The 24,299-nt window shown below is 33.0% G+C and overlaps 1 protein-coding gene across 1 annotated transcript; it reads left to right on the forward strand.

Moving 5' to 3' along the window:
- The first annotated feature begins 1,283 nt into the window (after positions 1–1,283).
- LOC124363552 (lipopolysaccharide-induced tumor necrosis factor-alpha factor homolog) lies at positions 1,284–16,372 on the forward strand. The gene is made up of 3 exons (XM_046818803.1): positions 1,284–1,398; positions 11,560–11,701; positions 15,525–16,372. The coding sequence occupies exons 1-3, from the start codon at positions 1,284–1,286 to the stop codon at positions 15,625–15,627; spliced, it is 360 nt and encodes a 119-aa protein (XP_046674759.1). The 3' UTR covers positions 15,628–16,372.
- The last annotated feature ends 7,927 nt before the right edge of the window (positions 16,373–24,299 follow it).

Below are 24,299 nucleotides of genomic sequence, written 5' to 3' on the forward strand. Positions count from 1 at the left end.
GATGCATCGCTGAACATAGAGGTGGAGATAGAAAAAGTAGAAAAAAGCATTGCAAAGAAAGAAAAGGTTAGAGAATTTATATCAGGGTTGCATGCAAACTGAAAGTCATTATAATAGAACAAAATCAAAAAGGGTTTATCTGAGCAGCCAGTGTAGTATAAGAAAACTACATAATTCATATCACTCAACGCTTTCTGATGCAGAAGGTAGCTTAAAAGTTAGTTTTTCTATGTTCAGAGACATTTTTAGAAATGAATTCAACATAGGTTTCAGAAACTCCAGCGTCTGATGTTTGTAGCCAGTGCCTAGTAATAAAAGAAAAATTGAAACAGGCGCCACCAAATTCTCAAGAAAAAGCTATGTGAATGGCCGAAAAAACCATCCACAAGAGGAGAGCAAAGGCATTTTACGACTACATTAAAACGGAACCTGATAACTCCATTTCATTATGTTTTGATCTCCAACAGATCCAGCCGCTGCCTAAAACTTGCATTCAGGAAGCATTTTATTTAAGGCAATTGAATTTTTTATTCATTGGTAATAGTTGACTTGGCCACAAAGGACCCTATTTTTTACACTTGGACGGAAGAAGACCAATCTGGAAAAGGAAGCACAGAGGGTCTCATCAGCACTTTTTTATCACCTTAACACAATGGACTTCAACGGTAAGACTGTACTTCGTTTATTTTGTGACGGGTGCGGTGCTCAAAAATAAAAATAACATAGTACTTCAACACACTTATGTTTTACATGCACACAGTAAATACAACCTTAGAGGAAATTCAGATATATTATCCCGTCAAAGGACACAGCTTTTTACCTGCGGACCGGATTTTTGGCAGAGTAGAGAAAATTTCTAAGAAAGAATGTCACAATTTTATCGAAAGAAGATTACACTAAGTTGTATCAATAAATTGGACAGGTCAAACAACTTGGAATTGACTGGCAAACTTTGAATACGAAATCCTTGTCAACGTAACTTCAAGAACTTAGAAGCAATTAGTGTAATGAAACGAATTTTCAATAACCAAGAGAGCAACTGTGACAAGTCAAGTGAAAAATAAAGACAAAACAATTGGTGACAAAGAAGAAAGTTATTAAAGTTGGCGTGAGAGCTACAAAAAACTACCGTTTTGAAGATATGGATGAAGGGAACTCTGTGACTTTGTACAAAAAGCAAGTAAACGACAAGAAGATAATGGATATCGCACTAGAAGAGATTCTTTTAGGCCACCCAATTTCAAGTGAAAAGAAAAATGACGTTCAAAAACTGTTTAGAGATTATGTTTGAACAGGACTGGGAGACCTTACCAGGTGAATACTTTGAATGGTACAAGAGAATCATCAATGACACTGAGGCAGTAAATAATCAAGACAATGACAATGATGAAGTTTTGTGTGAGTGTTTGGAAGACGAGGTTGCCATAAGAATATAAACAATGATTTCTTGAAGGTGAATTAAATGCTAAATAGTTTTATCAATGTATTTCTTAATTTTCAACTGTAGGCAACTTAAAATCAATGTAAATAATACACTTTTTGAACAAACTATACTGTTTTTACCTTCATTATGACCCCTTATCCATTGTCGTGGTTATAAGATATGGTTCGATCAAAGCGTGATTTGTCCTTGAGTAATTTAAACAAAACGTGTTTTGTCCATCCCGTTTGTTCAAATAGTGTCATGTCCAACTTATTTTAAGCACTTTTTACAAAGAAAAAGGAAACTTTTAACAGAAAAACAGAGTTAATTATAATTTAAATCGTATGAACTTCATAATGAGGCAGCCTAAAGAATGTAAAGCTTAAAAACATATGATCAACAATTGTTTGTGATTTCCCAATATTTTAGTAACTGTGACAAAACACGTTTTGATTTGTCACTCCTCAAATATCCTGCGGAAGATAGGATTCGTTAGCATCCTTACAAATCTCACGGAGTATACCATTACCGAATTTGAAGATTCCTATATGGAAATAATGCTTTATGAAAAATTTAAAGTCTACCTAAAATAGTTTTCGTGTTAAATTTAGTATCGAGGGAACATACGTAACACATACACATAAAAGTGTGAGTTTCCAGCTCCCTCACCAAAGTGATATAAGTTTCGCTTACGCTCAGGCAATGATGAATAACCAATTATACTGGTTGAAAAGGGTGTTTTAGACAGTTCCTGGATAAAAAAAATCCGTTTACCTATTCCTAGAAGATAATTAAAAACATTTTCTATTTTTAGCTCGGAATATTAAAAAAAACTTCATTACTCTTTATGGTTTGGTTCAAGAACATAATCATGATATGTACTGCTTCGGATTGCTATCAACTCTACACTTTATATTTACAGAGATTAATTATATAGAGGGGTTTTTAATTTGGGGGGGAGGGGTGAAGAATTTGTGGATTTGGGGACGCCGTTAAATTGGAATATCAGCTGTTGGATAACACAATACTGATTTTTGTTCGGATAAAGGTGACCAATCTCTTTCTTGAACCACCTCTTTACCAAATGAATCTTATAGTTGCTAAAAGTAGTAATTTAGACACTGCAGGGACGACCCAAGATAGAAACTGGACCTGTGTAAGACCTTTAAGGTAAGACAGCAGTCAAATATTTTTTTAAATCCATAAAAGATGAGGCAGCAGTCAAATATTTTTTTAAATCCATTTTTTTATCATTGCTATGTAAACTGGCCTTTCATTTTACAGAATGTGTCACGTTTCGAATAAAAAACTTTTTCTAAACCCTCGTGTATGATAAGATTGTGATACACACATTTGTTAATAGTTTTCCTTATATCTGAGATCTCCTTCCTATTCTCCTTTCCCCCCCCCACCACCACTTCATTTGTTGCGCCGCCACGCTGCGCCACTTTTCACACAACCCATACTACATACACCTAAGAAAGGCGACGACAGCTAGTCGGTTGACCAGCTCCATTGTTTTCTTTCGGTGACTTTGTTTACCACGAAGACAAGTGGTTTCGAGTTATTGTTGTTTGTGAGGGACAAGTCCTAGACTGGCGATACTGTGATCCTCCAGAGGTTAATTTCAACGTAACAACACTTCTACAGTAAGTTTAAATACAGTTTATTTTATTTTAAGACATCTTTGAACAGCTTTAAAACACCTACTCTGAAAACGTTGTACTTTCAGAAATCTCAAACTAAGTTAGTTATGAACGCGAAGAATCTTTAAGATTATTCTAAAAATGACATATTTGTGGTAAACGAGTGGGTTGCCATTTGGTAATGTGGGAAAAATTGAAGATTTTTGATAGCGCCCAGTCGCTATCATGGTGCAGTGGAGGGAGTTATCCAAGGATGTGTACTCTAAAATATTAAAATCCTAATGCTTATTGTTTTAGAGCATTCTTCTGTAAACAAAAATTATGAAATCAATTTATCATGGGTATAGTTATCAAATATATTTTAGGAAAATGGTTTATGTATATTTAAAGTTAGATCACACAGATACTATAGAAGAAGGGCAGAAACTAAAATTAAGAAAGTAACATACTCTTTATATTATTAATGCAATAACTGCAGAGTTGAAATAAATAAGCCTTTTAAATATATATTGTTCACAATACAAACTTAAACTTGTTAAAAGCCGACTGTACTTAAATAAACTTGATTGAATTTTAAGTCCTTATTTTTGATTGTAGAGTTATGAGTGGTATTTCATTTTGAAGATGTTATTAATAGGTATGCATCCAAGCAATTTTTATTTTTTTATAAGTTCATCTTTTTTAGTATTTATATCATGAAGTAAACAATAATAGTTTGATATATTTTTCTGAATAACCATTAAAAATATTGATAAGACAATAAAAGCGTTTGCTTGTATATTAATGGTTATTAATGGTATATATTTCAAGTCTCAGCTCAAACGTCCTAGACAGGGGGTTACCAAGAGACAACCAACAAAAACTACTGTAGAATAAAGCATGAGGTCAGATCATTGCACATTTGTTCAAACAAATTTTACTTCTTAGGAGTATTTTAAATGTAGTTGACTGCGTCGATAACAATGTCCAGTGTATCGTGCAGTTCCTGAATGAGATTTTCTGCGGCTAATGCTTATCTATGGCTCACGCAATGGGTTCAAATCACAATTATCGCTTTTGCTCGAACGGAGCTTGAAGTCCTCTTTTTCAACCCCCATTTAAATGCACTATCAGTAGCCTATTATATTAAGACACATTTTTTCCAGTCAATGTTATGCTTATTGGCTTGTCTGGGTGGAGTGATGTGTAGCGTCAAGGCAACAAGATCTAAGAAATGGTGGTGAGTGTTCGTACGAGTCTCTCACCAGAACGCTATAAATGCGATGATGTACCAATTTCCTTTATAGCAAACTGTTAGAGTATAAAAGTAATTTTAAGTTATTTATGGAACTGTAGATACATTAATGACGATTCAATAGTTTTATATGACATTATAAAACTAGTCTATCGTGAAAACAATAATAAATATATATTTTTAATTTTGTTAACATGACATGATATCTTTTTAATCACAGTCGCTCAACCGCGAAACCCCTAGCAGGATTTCGAGGCGCCCCAGAGAGCCGCGGCCCACACTTTGGGAAGCACTGCAGTATTGAGGAGGGTGACTGGTGTAGTGACCACAATAATATTTGCACGAGAGTCCCCTGACCGCCACGCGAGCGCCTCTCCGGGCCTGTTTATGCGAGCGATCTTAATGTTCGCTGCCACAGCCTGTGTGGCGTGTCTGCCTTATCCCTTACCCCTTCCAGTACATCACGGTTTCCAGACTCGAAGCGCCAAATCAATTGAAATATTAAAAATTTGTTTTAAAAAATCGATTTCACCTAAAAATTACATCTATAATTAGATAAGGTATCGTTGATATAGTTCCATATTATCATTATTGTTGATGTGGATCGGGAATATTCTGAGTGGGAGGGAACTTATGAAATGGGAATATTGCCGGGAATATTTCTTTGGCCCAAGATGTTCCCAAACATTGGGGATTATTAAAATGTATAGATATTGAATTTTTCAGTACCTAACTAACAGTTAAAGAACCTTAAAACGGGGCTAACTAATCAAATCCACACATTTTAATCCAAGAGCTTTCATTCCACCCATTAATTTAATCTATTTTTTTATAATTTAAAATAGAAAGTAGGAATGTTTAAATAAAATGTATTAATATATTATATAGCTAATTAAGTCTCATAAAACATGGTTTAGCTCTGAAGGGTAATTTAATTAGAATAAGTTTTGATGGGGAAATTCCTAGGAACTTTATTTACATATAATTTTACTTTAAATATATTCAAGTTTTTTATTTAGATTTAATCATACAATTACTCTTTTTACCTATTAATGTACAGTTTTTTGAGCTATATTGCTAATTAATCATAAGTTCCCGGGAATTTATGAATTTTAGAAGTAGGCCTATTGCCTGGGAATATTATCTAATTTTAAATTCCCGATAATTTTACATCAATAATAAATGGCTTGTGGAGAGCTCCTGCGTTGTTACAGGCACTAGGTACTTTCCTCATCCTTGTCCTTCTGAGAATTAAAAAAAAGAATCGTCTGGTGATTCAGCTTAACCGCTTATCTCCTTTCCGTTAGATCTTGTCCGCGATTTCGAAAATGAGGAAATTACATTTATACAAAAAAAAATCAAAGTAGTTATTGCTATGTAATTGCAACAACGTATCTAGGGGCCCGAGAGCTCTTCCTTTCCACACTGTGGAGAAAAATAAACCGATACGACAAAATATCGAAAGGCTCGACATATCGCAACGAAAGACTTATTATGTAGGTGGATAGCAGTCCCTTTTATCTTTTGGACTCAATATTAATATTTAGAGCTCTCCAATGGACCAAGGCTACAAGTTTCAAGAGGTATCGCACCCAAGGATAGACAGATAGACGGTCGGACAACGACACGAACCGTGCCGGGCCCTTAATAATACAACCCTCTAATAAAAGAATAATTCTACTTATAATTTTGGTATGAAATTAAGTTGAAAATTTTCTGAATTTTTACCTTTAAAAACTTAAAGCTCTGTATAGCTTTTCAGAAGTAGCTAGTTTCGGTTAGCCTGGGTTATGCAACCGTCGGTTTATCCGGAAATTTCCATAATCTAGGAAAATAGTTACCTCCTTCCGACGACCCTAAGCTCAAACCAAACCTCGGTCACTGACGAGACTTGACCGACCTCGCCCTTGGAAGCTCACCTTTTACAGTAATATTAGAACTCTTATTTTCACGTAGTAGATTCGAACTCAATTTCTTTTTAATGTTTGATTTTGTCGTATACTTCGCTAGAGATAAAATTAGAAAAATTAGACTAATAAATTTTAATTAGACATTATTCATTACCTTACTGGTAATATATTTATATGGGAATTTCGCTAAAGCTAGAATCCAATTCGGTAGGGGGGCTGTCAAGATTGTTCTTTTTTGTACGAGTATTTTTCAGCCTTTCTGTCGTCTGCCCACATCTATTGAAATGTGGCATGTGACATCAGTGAAGCCTTCTACGCGATACGTGGTTGGCATACTCCAAACTTGTTTAAGATTGGAGAGTGTAAATGTTTGTTGGTGCACATCGGCCACCGTGCACTTTAGAAAATCGTGACGAGTGCAACAATCTAGTCCAGTCATTTTAGCGATCAACCTCGAAATGGTCTCAAAAGCCTCATATAATCTTGTGTCTACGGCGTAAGTTACAAAGTCAAAGGAATAAATAAAATCAGTGTTTCGAGATTATCTCGGGTTCTACTGCTCCAATGATGTTATTACCCATTATATCTACTTTCAATAAATTAAGATATACACTAAGTATTTCATTTAATGAATTTATAATCACACAACATAGGTAAGTATTATCAAATTAATGTATTGAAAATATGCAAACTGTTAGTAAATACAATGTACTAGCTGATAAATAATACAGATTATTCCAAATTCGAGGTAATGTTCACAGATATTCACGGTTAACCTTGCTTACAGTACGTATGGCTGAGCGCAGCGAGCTCACCGCCCTCTATCTCAACAACGATTGAGTGCATGAAAAATGTGTTAAATACAATGTTTCCCAAACTTTATAATGGGTCGTAAACTTAATTAATTGGAGCAATAAAAATCAACATGATCCTGAAAAGATGTTTTCTACCCTTAACCTTGAATAACTTACGACGCAGTTGCTAGATTATATGAGACTTTTGAGACAACCTTAAAACGACAAAATGAAGGTATATACAAATATTCAGCTTATTACCTCTCATTTCAAGGTTGGTGCCGTTTTAATGCTAAAACGACTGGACTAGTAGTTAATGAAGCTGTTTTATTTCTGTACATTGTGTATGTAATAAGATCGGTTTGCCTTTCCGGAAACGTTTGGTTTACACTTTCCGAACATCCTACGTTTTTAATAAATTATACGTCCTACATGTTAATACGTTTGGCCTCAACTAAAATCCTGCTGTTCATCTGCATACTCAAAATCACTACAAATATGTACATATAATGGAAATTTTGAATGAGTGGTCGTTACAGAGCGGATATTTATTAAAATAAAAAATTATATATTCCAAAAATAATTACTAACAGAGGAGTGATAAAATAGAAGGGGTGGGCGAAAGGGTTGTTGATTAGGGGTGTCAAAATAATGTCTTGCACGGGTTAAGTTTCTATCTCGGGCCGCCCCTGGAAAAACAGTTTGACAGGCTTAACACTTTGAATTTGTTACGTCTTTATAAATTATATTAAATATGAATTTAACTATGTATTAGAGGACTTCTTGAACAAATATAATGACGTTAAAATTACGATTCAGTTTTTTTTTAAACACGTATAATTTGGTTCAAATGTGTTTGTCAGGTAATAAAACAGCAGTTGGCATTGTATCACTCTTGCATTGTAATGTCCTTACTAGGTAACTGGGAATTATTTAGTCACTGCTATGAAAAAAATGTAATGTGGATGTATCACGTGGTAAGATATTTAGAGAAAGATTTCACCTAAAAGGTTTAAGTTTTGTGTGACGTTTCATTCCTGAATAGCGAAAAATGAGTTCTATGGTGGTGCATGTCCAACCATGGAATTTGGCTGAGTGTCAATGAAGCTTACCACTTAGTAGGCTGACACAATTTTTATTTTCTCTGCCGAGGTAGTGTAAGAAATGTCTTTTCTGTTTGATTGTCTGCCTCTCTAACTGACTGCAGGACATCTCGTGATTAAAAAGAGTAATAGATTTGAAATGTTCAATACAACCTCAGTGAAGCCTTTTACGAGACTTGATGTGCACGTATTCTTAACTTACAAAATATTTACTCTGGGGTAATATTGAACAAGAGATTTTTAACGTTTTTTCGTTCAACGCAAAATTTACTACATAAACCTATTCTGCGTTGCATTAAACATATAAGTTTAATTATTTCTACGCCAATACACGAAATGGAATGGTATATATATTCTTCAGTGGTTAGAACTCTCGTATTATTATAAATTTAGCTTTGACCGCAACATTAGTTTATCCTCACACACAACTCAAAAGTATTGTTATTTCAAACATAACCTACTTCTTCTTAAGTGAAAGCAAGAGTATGCACAGCAGACGCTTATGCAGCAAGAAAACAGAATGTGTAGACATTTCTAAGAAAAGGGTGGAGTTCTTATCGGCTGCAAGATAGGAAGCAACGGATGTGGCACATGCTGCGTTGTCGCCGTGTGGTATGCGAGTTCACCAAGCACTGCATACTCAACATTTGCTAAAATATATAGTTAAAAGTATATTTTAACTAAAACTTTAACTTTCTTATCTGGATTGTTTTCTGTGGTCAACAGCGGTTGAGGAAAAGGTTGAAATAAGAGGTGGTGTTACTATCAAGCTTATTCTATACTTATACACTACAAATATAAACGAGCTAGTAATGATATGAATTTTCAGACAGAAAATAAATGCTTTGTTTGAAATTTGTTTTTGATGACGGAAGAGTTCTAAAGGAAACAGAATCTTTTCCTGGACATTTGCCATCGTTCCGTGATACAATACCAGTGCACTACGTTTCGAGATCTGCAATCTGATATCTTCTTTAGGTGAATAGCTAACCTAACACATAACTACAATCTATGTTAAAATAAACCAATCATACCTGAGCGTTGTGATATGCATAAGTCAGGAATCATAACAACCATGTTGTGTGTCAAACCCATGTAGACTCACTCTACAACATGCTCTTAATAGTAACATAAATAATAATTATAACTGGATTACAGAAAACAGGTCACAACAGGTCTGCACTCACTAACCTTCCACATAAAACCATTAATAGAATAGCAGCAATAATTTCGGTAACACAAATATTTTAGATCAGTTTGCAGGAATAATAAAATCGAAGTTCAAAGGCTTTTTAGTGAATCATTTATAATGTTATATGATGGAGGTTAATGATGGTTTTGATACGGAAATTGGCATGTATAAAGTAGATATTATTGCAGTGTTTACGATCGAGAGAATCATAGGTAAGACGTTAAGCAAAATTACTACTTGCTTTTATTATTCCGATTTTGTGCGTGTAGAAACGTAAGATCCTGAGTCACATAACACCCTTAGTTCACCTCTTTCCCCGTTCAAAAAAATTTAGTTCAGTTAAGAAGCCTTCGGTATAAAATCGTCTATTTCCGCCGCTGGTAATTTACTTTGGTATAAGGGATGGACTGAAATACTTCTGGCTGTGTTTTACTCTTCAATAGAGCTACATTAGTTAGTGATAAATCTCTCCAGTGCCCGATAGATGTTTGCGAGAAATGGAGATCCCAGTGTCGGACAGTAAAGTTTCTCTGTCATATGCAAATAGATTCTGCATTGACAGCGGTTATCGCTGATACTTGCGACAGTACTCACGATTAAAAATGTTTCCTTGTTTTTCGGGGTAAAAAATGCATGGAGACCGTGGCTGTAGATCTGGCGAGGAGAGGGAAGGTCAATTTTGTAAAGACGCTGACCGGCAATACAGAACTATCAAACTGGCTTTGTCAGGCCCCTTTGTGAATGCCCCTTTAGGGACTTGACGCCAATAATAAAAATCTATTAATTCTGTAACAACAGGATTGATGACAAAAGGATTAAAAATATTCATCAGAAGTGTATTGCTTCATCTTGAACAACTTTCTTCAGAATCACTCTTCCCCCTCTCTTAATGTTTCTAAATTTGCAGGTACTCCTAAAACAGTCTCGAAGTCTTTGGCACTTTCTAAAGAAATACTCGTAGGCTGGATATCTCTAGTATGTATTATGCACTCTTATATCCTAGGTGTTTTCTTTTTTTATTTAAAGAGAGATTATATTTCAAGGGGAGATAACAAAATTCTTTTCTGTATGATTGTCTGTTTATCCGCAGGATTACTTAAAAATGAAATAAGCTATAGACTTTAAATTCTGCATGCAACCATAGCTAAGCTTGTTACAACACATGTGGTGTGAAATAATTATACTTTGTTTCTTAATTAAGCACACTGTAAAACAATTGGAGTATAAATAATGAAGCTGGATTATAAATAATGGAGCAGCTACATTACTGATGATGACATATTTGATAACAAAGTTGCTAACCAGTATAGCAAGTCTGATACTACCAGTATTATATCTTTACTAGCAGTTATGTAGCTTTGCACACAATTTCATATTGAATTTTTATAAGTACAAGTGAATAACACAAATGTCTCTGCAGCATTCTATAATAATTGAATAGTTCCAACAATTTCAGTAACTCTTCAAATATTTACTCCAAGAGTGGAGGGATACTAAGTCTGTAGTAATCTTAGTGGAGGCACATGTGATGTAGTTTTATAGAGCCATATAATAATTTTGAATCGGAAGTAGATATATTTGTTATGTATTATTTCAGTGTATTACTAAGAGATTCAAAAGGTAAACAAAATTTCCACTGGCTCTTATTTTAGGTTTATTGTGTGAAAAAGGTTATAGAAAGCAATATGTCAATTCATTTCCCAACACATAATCTGTCAGAATTGCTTATATTGTACATTTAGGGTATATTGAACCTTTTTTCATAATTGTTCCGTTAAGTTTAATGAAATTAAGCAACATTGAAAGCAGACAAAAACGTTTCAGAAACAAATCTCTAAACAATGTTTTCTTTACTCTCTGGCTCTTATATGTTTTAGATCAAAGTACAATTTTAGGTACACTTTAAATTGTAGTTGTAATTTTTTTTAATAGTAATAATTTAAAAAACATTTAATTGCTATGGGTTGGGGGAAGATATCGATTTTTATTATGAGTGAAAGTTAACAAAAATTCAAAATAAGATAAAAAGTAATTTTTTTTGTTTTAATACAAGTTATTTGTACAATAAATTTCCTTGTGAAATTTCAATCCTTGAACAGAAACTCTTTTGAGGTATATTAAACTGTATATACTGACTATTTTATGTGTATTCTTGTATTATGATAATGGTTTTTTTTCTTTTTTTTATTGAGGTACACAAACATTTCGCTAAGTTTGTCTTTTGGAAAGCATAATAATGATGTTTTTATTGTTACAGATTCAGCCATGAGTATGGTAGCTGTAGGACCTAATAGCTGCACTGTGACATGTCCTACATGTCATACTGTAGTCTCCACTAGAACCGTGAAGCAGACAACGAGCAGGACACACATGTGGGCCTGTATCTTGTGTATTTTTACGTAAGTTTAGACCAATCGGTTGCTCTGTGTCTTGGAGTTGTAATTATACCATTTTTGTAAGGAGACAGGGATATGTAGATTAGAGTATGAAGCGACCAGATAATTGGGGGGGGGGGGGGGTGACATTTTCAGCATAGTGATGCTGTCTCTATACAAACCCTCTTGTAGTGTTATCCAATTCTGGTGGAATAATGGTGTCTGAATTCAACACTCACTGAGGTGTTATCAAAAACACCCATTAGCACTGGTTTGACTCTGCTCAGAACCGGTTTAATGGGTAAGCAAAGTATGCGGTTACGTAGGGCGCCAAGCAAAAAGGGACGTTTGGATAGAACGATTGACGAAGAGCATGAGAGAACCATTCAAGCTGAAACAGAACATTGGAGCCAAGTGTTGAAATGTTTACTTTGTGTTGTCCAATTTTTAGGATCTCATGGGTTGGCTTTTCGAGGAACAAAAGAGTCTCCTTTCGAGCATAACAATGGTAATTTTTTGTAACTTGTAGAGTTACAATTTCTAAAATTGATGTTGTTATGGCTAAACATGTAAGAAGAGTTACTTCCAAAGAGACACATGTTCACTATTTGAGCAAACTAATACAAAATGAGTTTATTTATCTATTAATATAATAAAAAGGAACATATTTTAGTATTATTCTCTTGAGGAAACTAATCTTTTTAATAGAAAACGTGTCACTGTCTCCAGTAATCTTTTCAACCGTTTTTCTTTCGGCGAGATTATAATATGTCCCGAAGCTCCGCTTCAAATTCTTATCACACTATGTGGAATAATAAAAAAAGTATATTTTCACTGTCTTTAGAAATGATGGCAATAAGGGCTTTAAAATTCCCAAGATAGTTTGCTTTAAAAATTCAGAAAAAATATTATTCCAAACGAAAACCTTAACTACTCTGACAAACGGTAACGTATTAGCACTAGACATCTTCGTGTGTATACTTGCGGGTAGGCAGGTCGTTGGTCGTTCAAACGTGAAGGAGTTGAACACAATTTCGACCCGAGATCCAAGATCAATTAGAGCAATATACTAGGTCCCAGAGCGCGGCTCTTCACGTGGCACGGCAAGGCGCTGCATGCTCTCACTACTCTAGTATGTATTAGGGTCTTATTTACGAGTACCATAACTCTTAGTTCGTTTAGTTCATTTTACTTTGTGTAATATGATTTATTTGTAATGTTGATTTTCACTACCGTAAATAGAACTACAATTTCGTCCATATCGCATTGCAATGAGTAAAACTTTGTGTTCATATTTATACAATACCCATAAAACGGAATCATCAGATGTTGCCTATGGTCAATTAAAAAAAGTCCATGTATGTTTAGCTACTGACATACATGGTCCTCGATTTTAAAGCGTTTGTCGATTTAAACTTGTAAACGTTATATTAAAAACTAAACTAACATACTGCGGGTACCAAAATATCGCATAGTGTTGAACTGGTGAGAACATTCTATTAGTACGAGTACATATCTACTGCAAGTTTGATACACATACTAACACCATGTACTCTTCTGAGAATTTCCGACCAAATCAAGACCTAAAACAAGCAACATATTATGATATAATACTGGATCGTACACCCGATATTAGCCATATAGAACAAATTAAATGACAATGGTGGTGAGATTCGTTACATGTGTTAAAAATGAGAAAGTGCCAATAAAAGAAAATGTTTAGGCTTTCTGCCTATCAAAGATACAAATACAATAGGTGAAGGTCTCACAGGAGTCTTACTCAGTGAGTTAGCTACATGGAAAATCCCATTAAAAACATGAGGGGCCAGTGATAAGATAATGGCTCCAACATAAGAAGAAAGCATGCTGGAGTCCAGAAGAGAGTACTTGATTTGAATTCCAGAGCATTTTTCGTGGCATGTGGTAACCATTCCATGAATCTAGTGATTAACAATGTTGTTCTCTCTTGCCCTATTGCAGTTAATTGTTTTAGTAAGGTTCAAGAAACATTAAACTTTTTCTCTAGTTCAACTCACAGGTGAAGTATTTTGATTAAACTTATATCCACTCTAACAGTGAAACCCCTTCCTTAGCAATACTCATTGGGAGAGTAGGATTGAAGCCGTATTACATCTTAAATACCACATTGAGGAAATTTACGATGCTTTGTATGAAGCCTCTCAAGACCACAAACTGGATGCTTTTAGCAGGAATACTGCAGTAGAAGTGATCAGAAAAATTTTTTATTGCCTGGTTACGTGACATAATGTCCTTTTTTAAGTAAACATGGTGAGTAAGACCTTGCAGAAAGCCTCATCTACTTTGCAAACTTCAATGGATCCCGTGAAAAGTGTCCAGATATTTTTGGAAAATACGAGATCTGATGAAGGACTCAATAATAGTATCATCATAGACGCTTCAGAACAGGCAGAAAAAAATTGGTGTATCTGCTAAATTTGAATCGGAAACCAAAGTTCGTCCAAGGAAAACAAAGAGGCAATTCTCCTATGAGAGTGAGGATGAATCGATGCATGCCGGATTGTCATAATTCAAATTGCAATTTGTTTGTGTAATGCTTGATAAAGCAATCAACTCACTTAAAGAGGGGTTTGAACTAATGTAGAACCACAGCAAGAGTTTTAGTTTTCTGTATGACATTAAGAATGTTCAGACATGGGACAAGAAGACCTTGAAAGGCGCCTGCATACAATTCACAATGTTCTGAGTAATGGAGAAGAATGTGACGTAAATGGAGTTGAAATGTTCGAAGAGCTAGACATTTTTGCGCCAATGTTGCCACCCCTAAATTCTTCAAGTATGACCTTGTCGTATATAACAAAAAATGATTATATGGACACATTCCCTAATGTTTTTGTTTCTCTACAAATCCTTCTGACACTCCCTGTTTCAGTAGCAAGTGGTGTAAGAAGGTTTTCTAAGTTGAAACTAATAAAAACTTATCTCAGATTCACCATTTGTCAGGAATATTTGAGTGGACTGACAACAACGGCCATTGAGAATGGTTTGTTAAACCAAAAAGACACTGACTACATTCTCAACGAATTTGCCAAAATGAAAGCAAGGAAAATCTCTCTTCAGTGTTAAGTGTAAACGTTTTAAGTTTGTCTTTATTTTACAAATAAATAAATTGTTTAATTTCTTTAAAACTGATTTGTGTTGTATTTATTGATTTGATCTGACTTAATTAATTTAGAATTTTTATATATGTAAATGGTCTTTAAATTTTTTAAATGTTACATTCAATAAATAAGGTCAAGCATATTTAACAATGCTGATAATTATAGTAAGTGTCTACGTTTATACATATTTTGCATGTTTGCACTTTCTTAAGCATTTATATTTACTCGTATTTTTTAATGTATCGAGACCCAGAAATAATCGTTACTACCACATAAGTTTTTAGGGGGGGGGAGGCACCAGAACAATGTCTTGAGCCGTCCATGTAGATGTACCTGCTTGTTCATTAATTATCCTGATCAAATACTGAATACGATGATGGGGACTACTAACTTTTCAGTTTGCATCTTTCACAGTTCCGCAACAGTCTTCTTAACCATAAAAGGGCGTTGTATGGTATGTCAGCCACTTACAATTTAGTATGGTGTGAAGAGTGGCTTTTTATAGGCTTTCAAGACAAATGTTTGGGAATAAAAGAATGTTCTATATAAGAAAGTGTTTTAAAGTTACTAAAAAGAAATATGTCTTATTTATGTTATCTCTTTATAATTGCTAATACTGTTGCTCAAAATTTCATGTAATTGACTTTAAGATGTTCTATTTTGCGAACTAATAGAATAAATCAATTAAAACAAGCCTTACGTTTCAGATGTTGCCTGTGCGCAATATGTCCTTACTGTTGCGACTGTTTCAAAGTGACCAACCACTACTGTCCACGCTGCAACGCCTTCCTGGGCACGTATGACCACTGATGCAGCACTTGCAACTCTTGTGGGCCGCAGAGCCCACTCACATTCCTATCTGTCCTATGTGTTGTCGTTTTTTCGACATTTATTATTTTAACTACATTGTCTAACTGTAACTTCTTATGTTCTTAAACGTGTAGGAGTGTGTCTTAAAAAGGCCATTGATTCTTTAATGGACTTTTGATTTTTTGTCATTGTTAATTTATTTTTCAAAGAGGAAACAACAACTATATATGTTTGGTACTAATTTTTTTTTTTAATTTCTACTGTGTAGTATAGAAAATTTTTCTCTGAAAAATAAAATTTAGCACAAAAATAAATATTCTTATAGCATTGAAATGTATAAATGCAATAAAGGAATTGTAACTATTTTCATAACAATATTATTATTAGTATTAAGTCACTATTCAATTTTTAGTTCAGTTAATTCAATGTTAGTATTTTAGTTCATTAGTACATTTTTTACTATGATCTATCTACTATTCAAGAGCTCTCTAGTTTCAAGAGATGACAGTTTCATTAACATTTGATTTTTCTTAACTAGGAATAAATTTAAATTTTTATAAATATATATGCTTAAAAATTAATATGCCTTAAATAATTAAACACCAATAGAAAAATACCATTTATATTGAATTGGTAAAATGGTCACAGAATATTTTAGTTGAGTACAACTTGTTCTGAATTACAAAATATTTTTTTACATCAATGTTTGTAATTACAAAATATATAGTGCTTCTTGGGTAATTCATTTCATTCTCACATTTAGTTTCCCATCATATTTCATAAGAATATAGGCTGTGAGAAAAAGATGTACTTGGTGAGAGACAGGAAGAAACAGAAAAGTCAACATTGTGTCCACTGTACAGGATCTGTCAATTGATTTGCCAATTTTATTTATCCCCCAGAAATTGATTATTTTATAAGGCTTACTTTGTTTTGCAATACACCAAACTTAAACATAATATGTGCCTGAAACCTATGTTATAAACTTTATGAATGTTTTTATTAACTTACTATTTAACTCCCCTGTATAAAAAACAAAACAAAAATTACCACAATAACAATATGATGACAATTAATTAAATTCATTCAAACAATGAGAAATTATTTATAAAATAGTATTAATTCATTTATTAGTAAATAATTATCATAATATTTTCAAGACATATTGTAAATATCAAAATTGATCAATTGTACCTCCCTTAATTCTGTTTAACCCTCAAATCAAAGACTTATAACTTAAAACATATGATATTTATAGATTCCTGATCTTGACGGGTTCTTTTGCTTTTCAGCAAAATCTTCATTCATCTCTCTGACTTAAACCCATCTTTAGGCTTAATCTGGTTATGCATTCTGGTGCATGTTTGAATTGCCATGATATTTGCTTGGAATATTATGTTTTTTTTTCTAAGGGCACACCAATCTGGATCCTGACCTATATACACCAAACCCAATCCTTGCACCCTGGTATGAACCACCAGTGTAAACTATTAGGACACCTTATGTGTGGTTTATTCAAATGATTTCTTTATTATTATTATCAGGCTGTTCATTGCCATTTCGCCCCAAGAAATTCCTTTATTATTTCATCTAAGAAAGAAGGCTTCGTACTTCAAAGCTTATGCCCAAAAGCTTTATTGCACTATAGCTGCTCTGTTCACCTTCTGTCCCAGAGACATACATCTCAAAACAGCCATAGTTGGACAAGAAATTATTTTTTACCGCTACTTATACATACTACTTTCTGAAGACACTGCACTGCAACTTTGTTGCTGCTTTGCTTTGATTAGCTTTTAGCTACCATGCATATGTGATCATTGTTTTTGTTTCATAAATCTAATCTTCAACTATAACCATAGAGCCTATTACAAGCACCAAAAGCTCTTTTTGCTATGAATATAATACTCTTTATATGCATATTTCATGTTGCTGTGTAGAATAATTTCAAGATATTTGGCTAAACTAGAATGTGTTATTCTACTACTTCCAGAATATGTTGATATTACTCAAGTCAAGTTCCTTTTGCTGGTTTATTATACCATATTTGTTTCAGAAAGGTTCCTAGATATATCCTCCTCCTCCTCCTGGAAACAGTATCCTCCTCGAGGGCAACCTTTCATTGCTATAACTGTGGTATTTTCTGAAAATATACATAAATATAGAAAATATACAATAAATATACTGATTGTATTGAAATTTCACATGGACGTTCTTAGGGTCCTTGGTTAAGACATCTATTCCTATTTCAAAAATCCCTCTGACCTACAGCCTATTGGTGTTGAAAACGCCACTATCCATTATATTTATTAATTTGGTTTAATTAGCAAATAGTAAATGTTTTTCAGTCTATTCCTGTTGAAGGTAGTCATTTATTGAATAGAAAGGCCATTCAGCCAGCCAGATGTGGAGTCTTGCCTTCAGTTTGTTCCAATTTGTTGTTCTTTTGGCAGATGACTGAAGAATTTAATATATTTGTATGTTGGTTTTTCCTCATATTGAGCTAGTCAGTGTGTTGGAACACTATAGAGTTGAGCATGTGTATATCATAGTCTCTCATCTGTTTTGTCCATCAGCATGCACCTCAACATATAAAGATTGATTTAGTTAAGATCCCAAGTGACTCAGAACACCTCTCTGCAGGAGTATAATTTCTGGAGTTCATCCAGAATTTTGATTGTCTTCTTTTGAATAAGATTGATTCTTGGATATCTGCTGAGGAAGCTGCTTCACAGACAGCAAGGCCATATCATATAAGAGTTTTGAATAGTGCAAAGTATGCTGTTGTTATTGTTGAAAGGTCATTAATGGCTCTGATTAGTTTGAGCAAGTATAGACTGGAGTTTAGTCTTTTGCAAAGGTTTTCTGTGTTTGTGGTCCAGATTAACATGCTATCAAGCGTTGTGCCTAGGAATTTAACCTTGTTTACAGTGCCACACCTGGAATATGTGGTACCTCTTGATTGTGATGTCCAAAACCTACTTAGCTTGTTTTATTGGGGTTGACAACATGTTGTAATATATAACACCTTACTAACTGTAGTACATAATTCATTCCCTAATTTAATCAGTGCTTATTGTGAAGTATGGCATGAACTTACTGGGTAATGAAAAGGTCATGGATGATTTTGTTTTAAGGAGAGGTAGAAAAATGCATTTATGCACACAGGTAGCCAGCCTGTAGTGCGGGACTCACAAAAGATGTGTACACTATAAACCTGCTCTATACTTCAAGATCCTAACCCGGAAACCATTTGTCACATTACTTTAGGCCAGGTCTGCTTTTGACCTAAACCCTCAGGGTTCTCGCCGGTTTTGCCTTCGAAGAACTAAGGTCTAGACTGCGTGATGAGGTCTAGATCAGCCTTCTTTGTGCGAAGGATGTCCTGGATAAATTGCAACAAACAGGCCCAGTGTTTCTGACCCTCCAGCAACACTTGGCAATCCTAGTCTACCGATAAAGTACCAACATAGCGTGTTTCCGCGTGACGAGGTATTTCCCAACACGAGCAGCAGAATAAAATGTTTTCCGCATCGTCAGGAATGTCTGGGCAATAGATGCAGTGTGGTGACCCGGTTTTGCCCATAACAAATAGGTAAGCCTCACCCATGTTCACTCAGGAATTGGGTGAGGTAGTAATCCACTTCACTGTGCTTCCGTTCCACCACCCAAGGTTGGACTTGCGGGATGAGTCTTGCAATCCATCATCCTCGGGATTCATGTTCCCACATCTTCTGCCATTTCCGATAGGCGTAGGCATGTTCTTCCTTTTCGAAGCGGTTGCCACCATGTCGTTAATTAATTAATAGCCACCTTCTCTCCCTTGCCAAGAGCTTGCCAGGGATGACTCCAGCGACTAACAGAAATGCTAGCTCAAAGACTGTACAATATGCAGAAGCGACTCTTAATGCTAGTTGACGCTACACTCATGCAGTCATCAGAATTCTTCTACAGCTAGTTAATCTTCATTGAGTTGAATTTAAAAAAAATAAATAAAAATCAATCATGAAAACAAAAAAAGTGTTTGTAAATGATTTTGTAACTTTCCTAATTTTTTGCCTCTTTGTTCCGATGAAAAAGATATATAACTTGCATACGACTTAAAAATTACTGCAATCAAAAAGAGTCAGGTCCGGCTAGTTAAACTCACTTCCAGTGTAATTAATTTACGTGATCTATAAAATATAAACATATGTTGGTTGTCAAGACCTCATTATGTCAAAAAGCGTCTACTACCACTAGTTATAATCTACTTCCAGTCTAAGACATTTTTTAGTGTTATAGGTAGAGTTTGCCTCGTTTATGTTTCTTCGCGGAATAATTTATTCCTTCGTCACCTTAGATTAACTTCTGGTACTGAAGTGATTTTGATGTTTTCACTGATAAATAAATATGTATAAAAGTGTGCATAAATATATAATTCTGGTATAAGGAAAAGAGTGTGTTATCCATTTGCTTTTCTTTACAGTAAAAATACCATATACATTGTCAAGGGAGCTAACCAAATTCAATTACTATATGTGCAAACATTCACAGCTTTGTACAATAAGGTAATTTTTATAACAATGTTTAAGTAGTATTTCCATTGCATTATATAGTTTATTGATCGCTCCTGCAATCTAAATTTAAAATTAGATAGTAACTTCATCTTTGCAATCTGCATTACACTACTGAACAAGCCACTTTACAATAATTGAAACTTTTCTAAAATTGAAATGTAAACAAATGTTTTTGCCTCTTTGATGAACTTCAGCTGAAAGTGTTAGCGGCTGTTAAGTATCACTTCACCTTGTATTGCATGTTGTAGCGTTGTCTGCTGGATCCAATATAAAACATTCCAAAATCAACAAAAATGTATAAATAAAAAGTTGACTAAGCAAATAATTTAAATTGGACCAAATTGGAAACCTATACAATTCTCAAATCCACCTGAAGACACACAAAATTTCATTAAAATCGGTCTAGCCATTTAAGATTATTTGTAGATATGCCTTTTGTGGATTTGAAATATGTCCAACAACAGGGCTATGCCATATGAACTTCCAAATCTGCAATGTTAATATTATGAGAGTAGTTTTGTTTAGTTTAAAAAGGCTGATTACTAAAACATACATGTTGCTCAGGCAGTTGTTCCAAGGCCAGACTATAATACAGGCCAAAGTGCTACACTCCACACCAGTCTAAAGTCACATTATCTGTCCACTGTTTGAATACTCCTCACATATTTATCACAACTGATTAATTATAAGCTAATCATCTATATTATTAGTTATCTGCTACAAACTCTTTTGTTGTATTAATGTTTACAAAGTATGTATGTCACTTTAAAATCTAATATTAACCTAATTTAATATAAAAAGAACTCTTAAAAAGATAAAGTGTTCTCTAGCAAGTATGGCGATTAATTATCCTCAATTGCAAAAGATAAAATATTAAATATTAACAATTATGAGTTCAAGTGCTTGATTATTCCCATTGTATGAGGCAGAGTGGTCATACAGATATTATACTTCACACTATCAGGGCTTTGGTGTGTATTGTAGTCTAGCCGCTTGGTTATTCCCAATCCTCTGACCGTGGCCACATAATATCCTCTAAACCACTATCTGCTTATTTCTTTATCATGGTTTGCACTCGCTACTTTTAAACATATTTTTCCTTTACTGTGTAATTTTTGTCTACGTATTTAATTGACATTCTTTGATGTAAGACTTCACTCCCAGTTCACCAAGACATTTGTAATCAACCATCAATCAGTTGTTTAATTTTCTAAGAAAAGTTGTAATAATGTTTGTGTTGCAACTATTTTATACCATGAAAGTCCCTAATGATGTAGAAAAGTGTAAGCAATTCTCCAACTATAAACAATTTTATTTTCGGTTTTACTGGACCAATTTTGTGGTGTTTAAAACTTTACTCTGCATTTGATACTATTGTTCTTTATATCCAGTATTAATAATCAAGATTTTACTATTGTTACTAATTATAAACATAATTATAAAAAGTTATTTTCAATAATCTGTCAACTATTGAACAGTTTGAAGACAAGTTTGTGTCATTGTGTTGTCCTAATAGAGATTTAATTTTAAGTAATACTCAACCAATGCTCTTCTCTATGATTTTCTTCTGACTCCTTGCGGACCACCCCTTTGTACAATGAAAAATAAGATATTTGCATAACAATATGTGGATATATATATATATATATATATGTGTGTGTGTCGAAATTAATTTTTTGCTATAGTGGAAATTACTTACACAATTATTGTTATTCAATATTTCAAAGTATTTTGCTATACTTCCGTAGGCTGTAGCTTCTTAACGAGTAAGGTAAAAAAATTGCCAAGAATAAAAATGTTTTGAAAAGTTTTTATATATTTTTGGCCAAACATAATACAATAATTGTCTTCAGTTGGTCTGTCTCAGTAGAGATCTAAGTCAATGACACAAATCATGGGCAATACATCGACTCAACGACTCAAATCTTGCCCCAGTTGGACCACCACAAAAAAATTATTGTAATTTTTTTGTATTTGTATTATTTATTCATAACTTATTATATATTTCATGTACTATTTATTCCAAATTTTACTGTGTGTTTTCATTTTTACTTTTGACTTGCCCTGACGAGTAAAAGTTTAATATCTTGTATCACCTGCAAGAGTAAAAATGCAACAAATGCAAATGCAACTGCCGTAGTGAAACAACTACCTAAAGGACCACAGTGATAGACCAGATAAATTAAACTATGATGGCATTTTAATAGTGCAAGCTGCAACAATAAAGTTGCAATTACTATAAAACATCTGTTATTTAATCTACAAAGTAGGATGTAGCATTCAAATTTATTTAAATGTGGAAATTATAGAGATATTTTAAAAATCTAATGGTAAAATCTCAGCTATTGATTATATTATTAAACAAACTAAATCACATGTATGTTCACAAACACCAAAAGTAATCAAAAATGATCCAGCATGGTTATATAAACAAGCGCTATGTAAAGTTGATTTTTATTATAATAGCTTAAAAAAGTTTTATATATATATATATACATTATAGTTACCAAAATAACGATTTACGTGCATTTGGTAACTGTATATTTATTTAATATGTAGCTAATATTATTACTAATATGATCTTATCATTACTATTCTTATATTACTATTCAGAGCGATTTAGCAGACTATCAGGCAAATACTACATTATTTATTTTTTTGCTAAGGGATTAAATAAAATTATATAGACATTGCTTTATTTTAAAATAACTTTTTATGTAATAAAAAGTAACTTAAAAGCCATGCACTTTTTCAGTACTAAATTGTAATGATACTAAAAGTCATACTTGTAAAAATAAAGTTTATTCAAAAATCCATGATTAATTTATTTCTTATCAGTATGTTATTTTTGTATTTTCTACAAAACATGCTTAGACTTTTTTATTTTGGTTTTATTACAATTATCTTTTATTAAATAAAGTTTCACTTACATCTATTGTTTATTTGTAATTTAATTTTTTTTTATTATGCTTATAAAAATTGTATTTTTGAATAATGATAGTTAAAAAAATAGAGAAAAATAATTCACTCAAAGATAATAATTTTTATGAAATAAAAAACACTTATCAAAGTTTTATTAATGTTTCTTTGGCAATTTATATATCTATAATGCATTGTAAAAATATATAAAATGCTTTTTAGTTGTCTTCAAGTGTATTAGTAGTTTATTTGAGTTTAAGGGATGTTAGAAATAAATCTCTGAAATTTGTAAATAAGGCTTTCTGAATTAGTGCCTTCAATAAAGTTAACACAGTTAGAATACTATACAAACTGGTATCTCGAATATTGAAGGTGTTTACAAGTGACCAGAATTTCATCATGGTCATTTAATAACACAATTCATTATTTCCTTTTTTGAAACAAGTTTAAAATTTAAGTGTTGTCATAATAATAAAATCGATTTTGCCCTAAAAACTAGAATTTTCACATAACTGTTGTCATGCTATTAGTCCTTGAACATTCCAGCACCAATATGTGTGTCAACTGTCTCTGACCAATTATTACGCGCCTCTGTGATATTTTACAATAAAATAATAAAACACTTTTTATAAGGGTCATTATTGACAAGTAATGCAAACCACAATATTTTAAGAACTGTAACATTAAACTAATTTATTGATTTTTAAATTTTAATAAAACAAACCTGTTGACAAAATTTAATAAATGCCTATCTTATTCCACTTGTTTTGTTTCATTGCGCTATTGAAATTTTTGGATTATAGCACAATATTTACAACAGTCATGGGTATAATAAAGCATCATAAAGGTTCATTTTATTTATCAGTTTAAAACTAGCCAATGATTTTGAAGTTGTGTGCCAAATAAACTTACTTAAAATATAACATCAAGGTGATATAATAATAATATAATATAAAATAATAATAATATATTAATATTAACATTCATAAGAGTAAGTAAATGGTTTCATGTAATTATTTTTTTTTAAATCACATAACATTTATTTAAATAAATTCTAAATTTTAGTTGGTAGTTATATCAGTTACATTATTAATAATTCCAAAATGAAGGGTTATTTTCTAATTTATATATATATATATATATATATATATATATATATATATATATATATGATGTCTTATTTTCAACTCAAGCTAT

The sequence above is a fragment of the Homalodisca vitripennis genome, chromosome 5 (assembly GCF_021130785.1).
Source record: "Homalodisca vitripennis isolate AUS2020 chromosome 5, UT_GWSS_2.1, whole genome shotgun sequence".
Lineage (NCBI taxonomy): Eukaryota > Metazoa > Arthropoda > Insecta > Hemiptera > Cicadellidae > Homalodisca > Homalodisca vitripennis.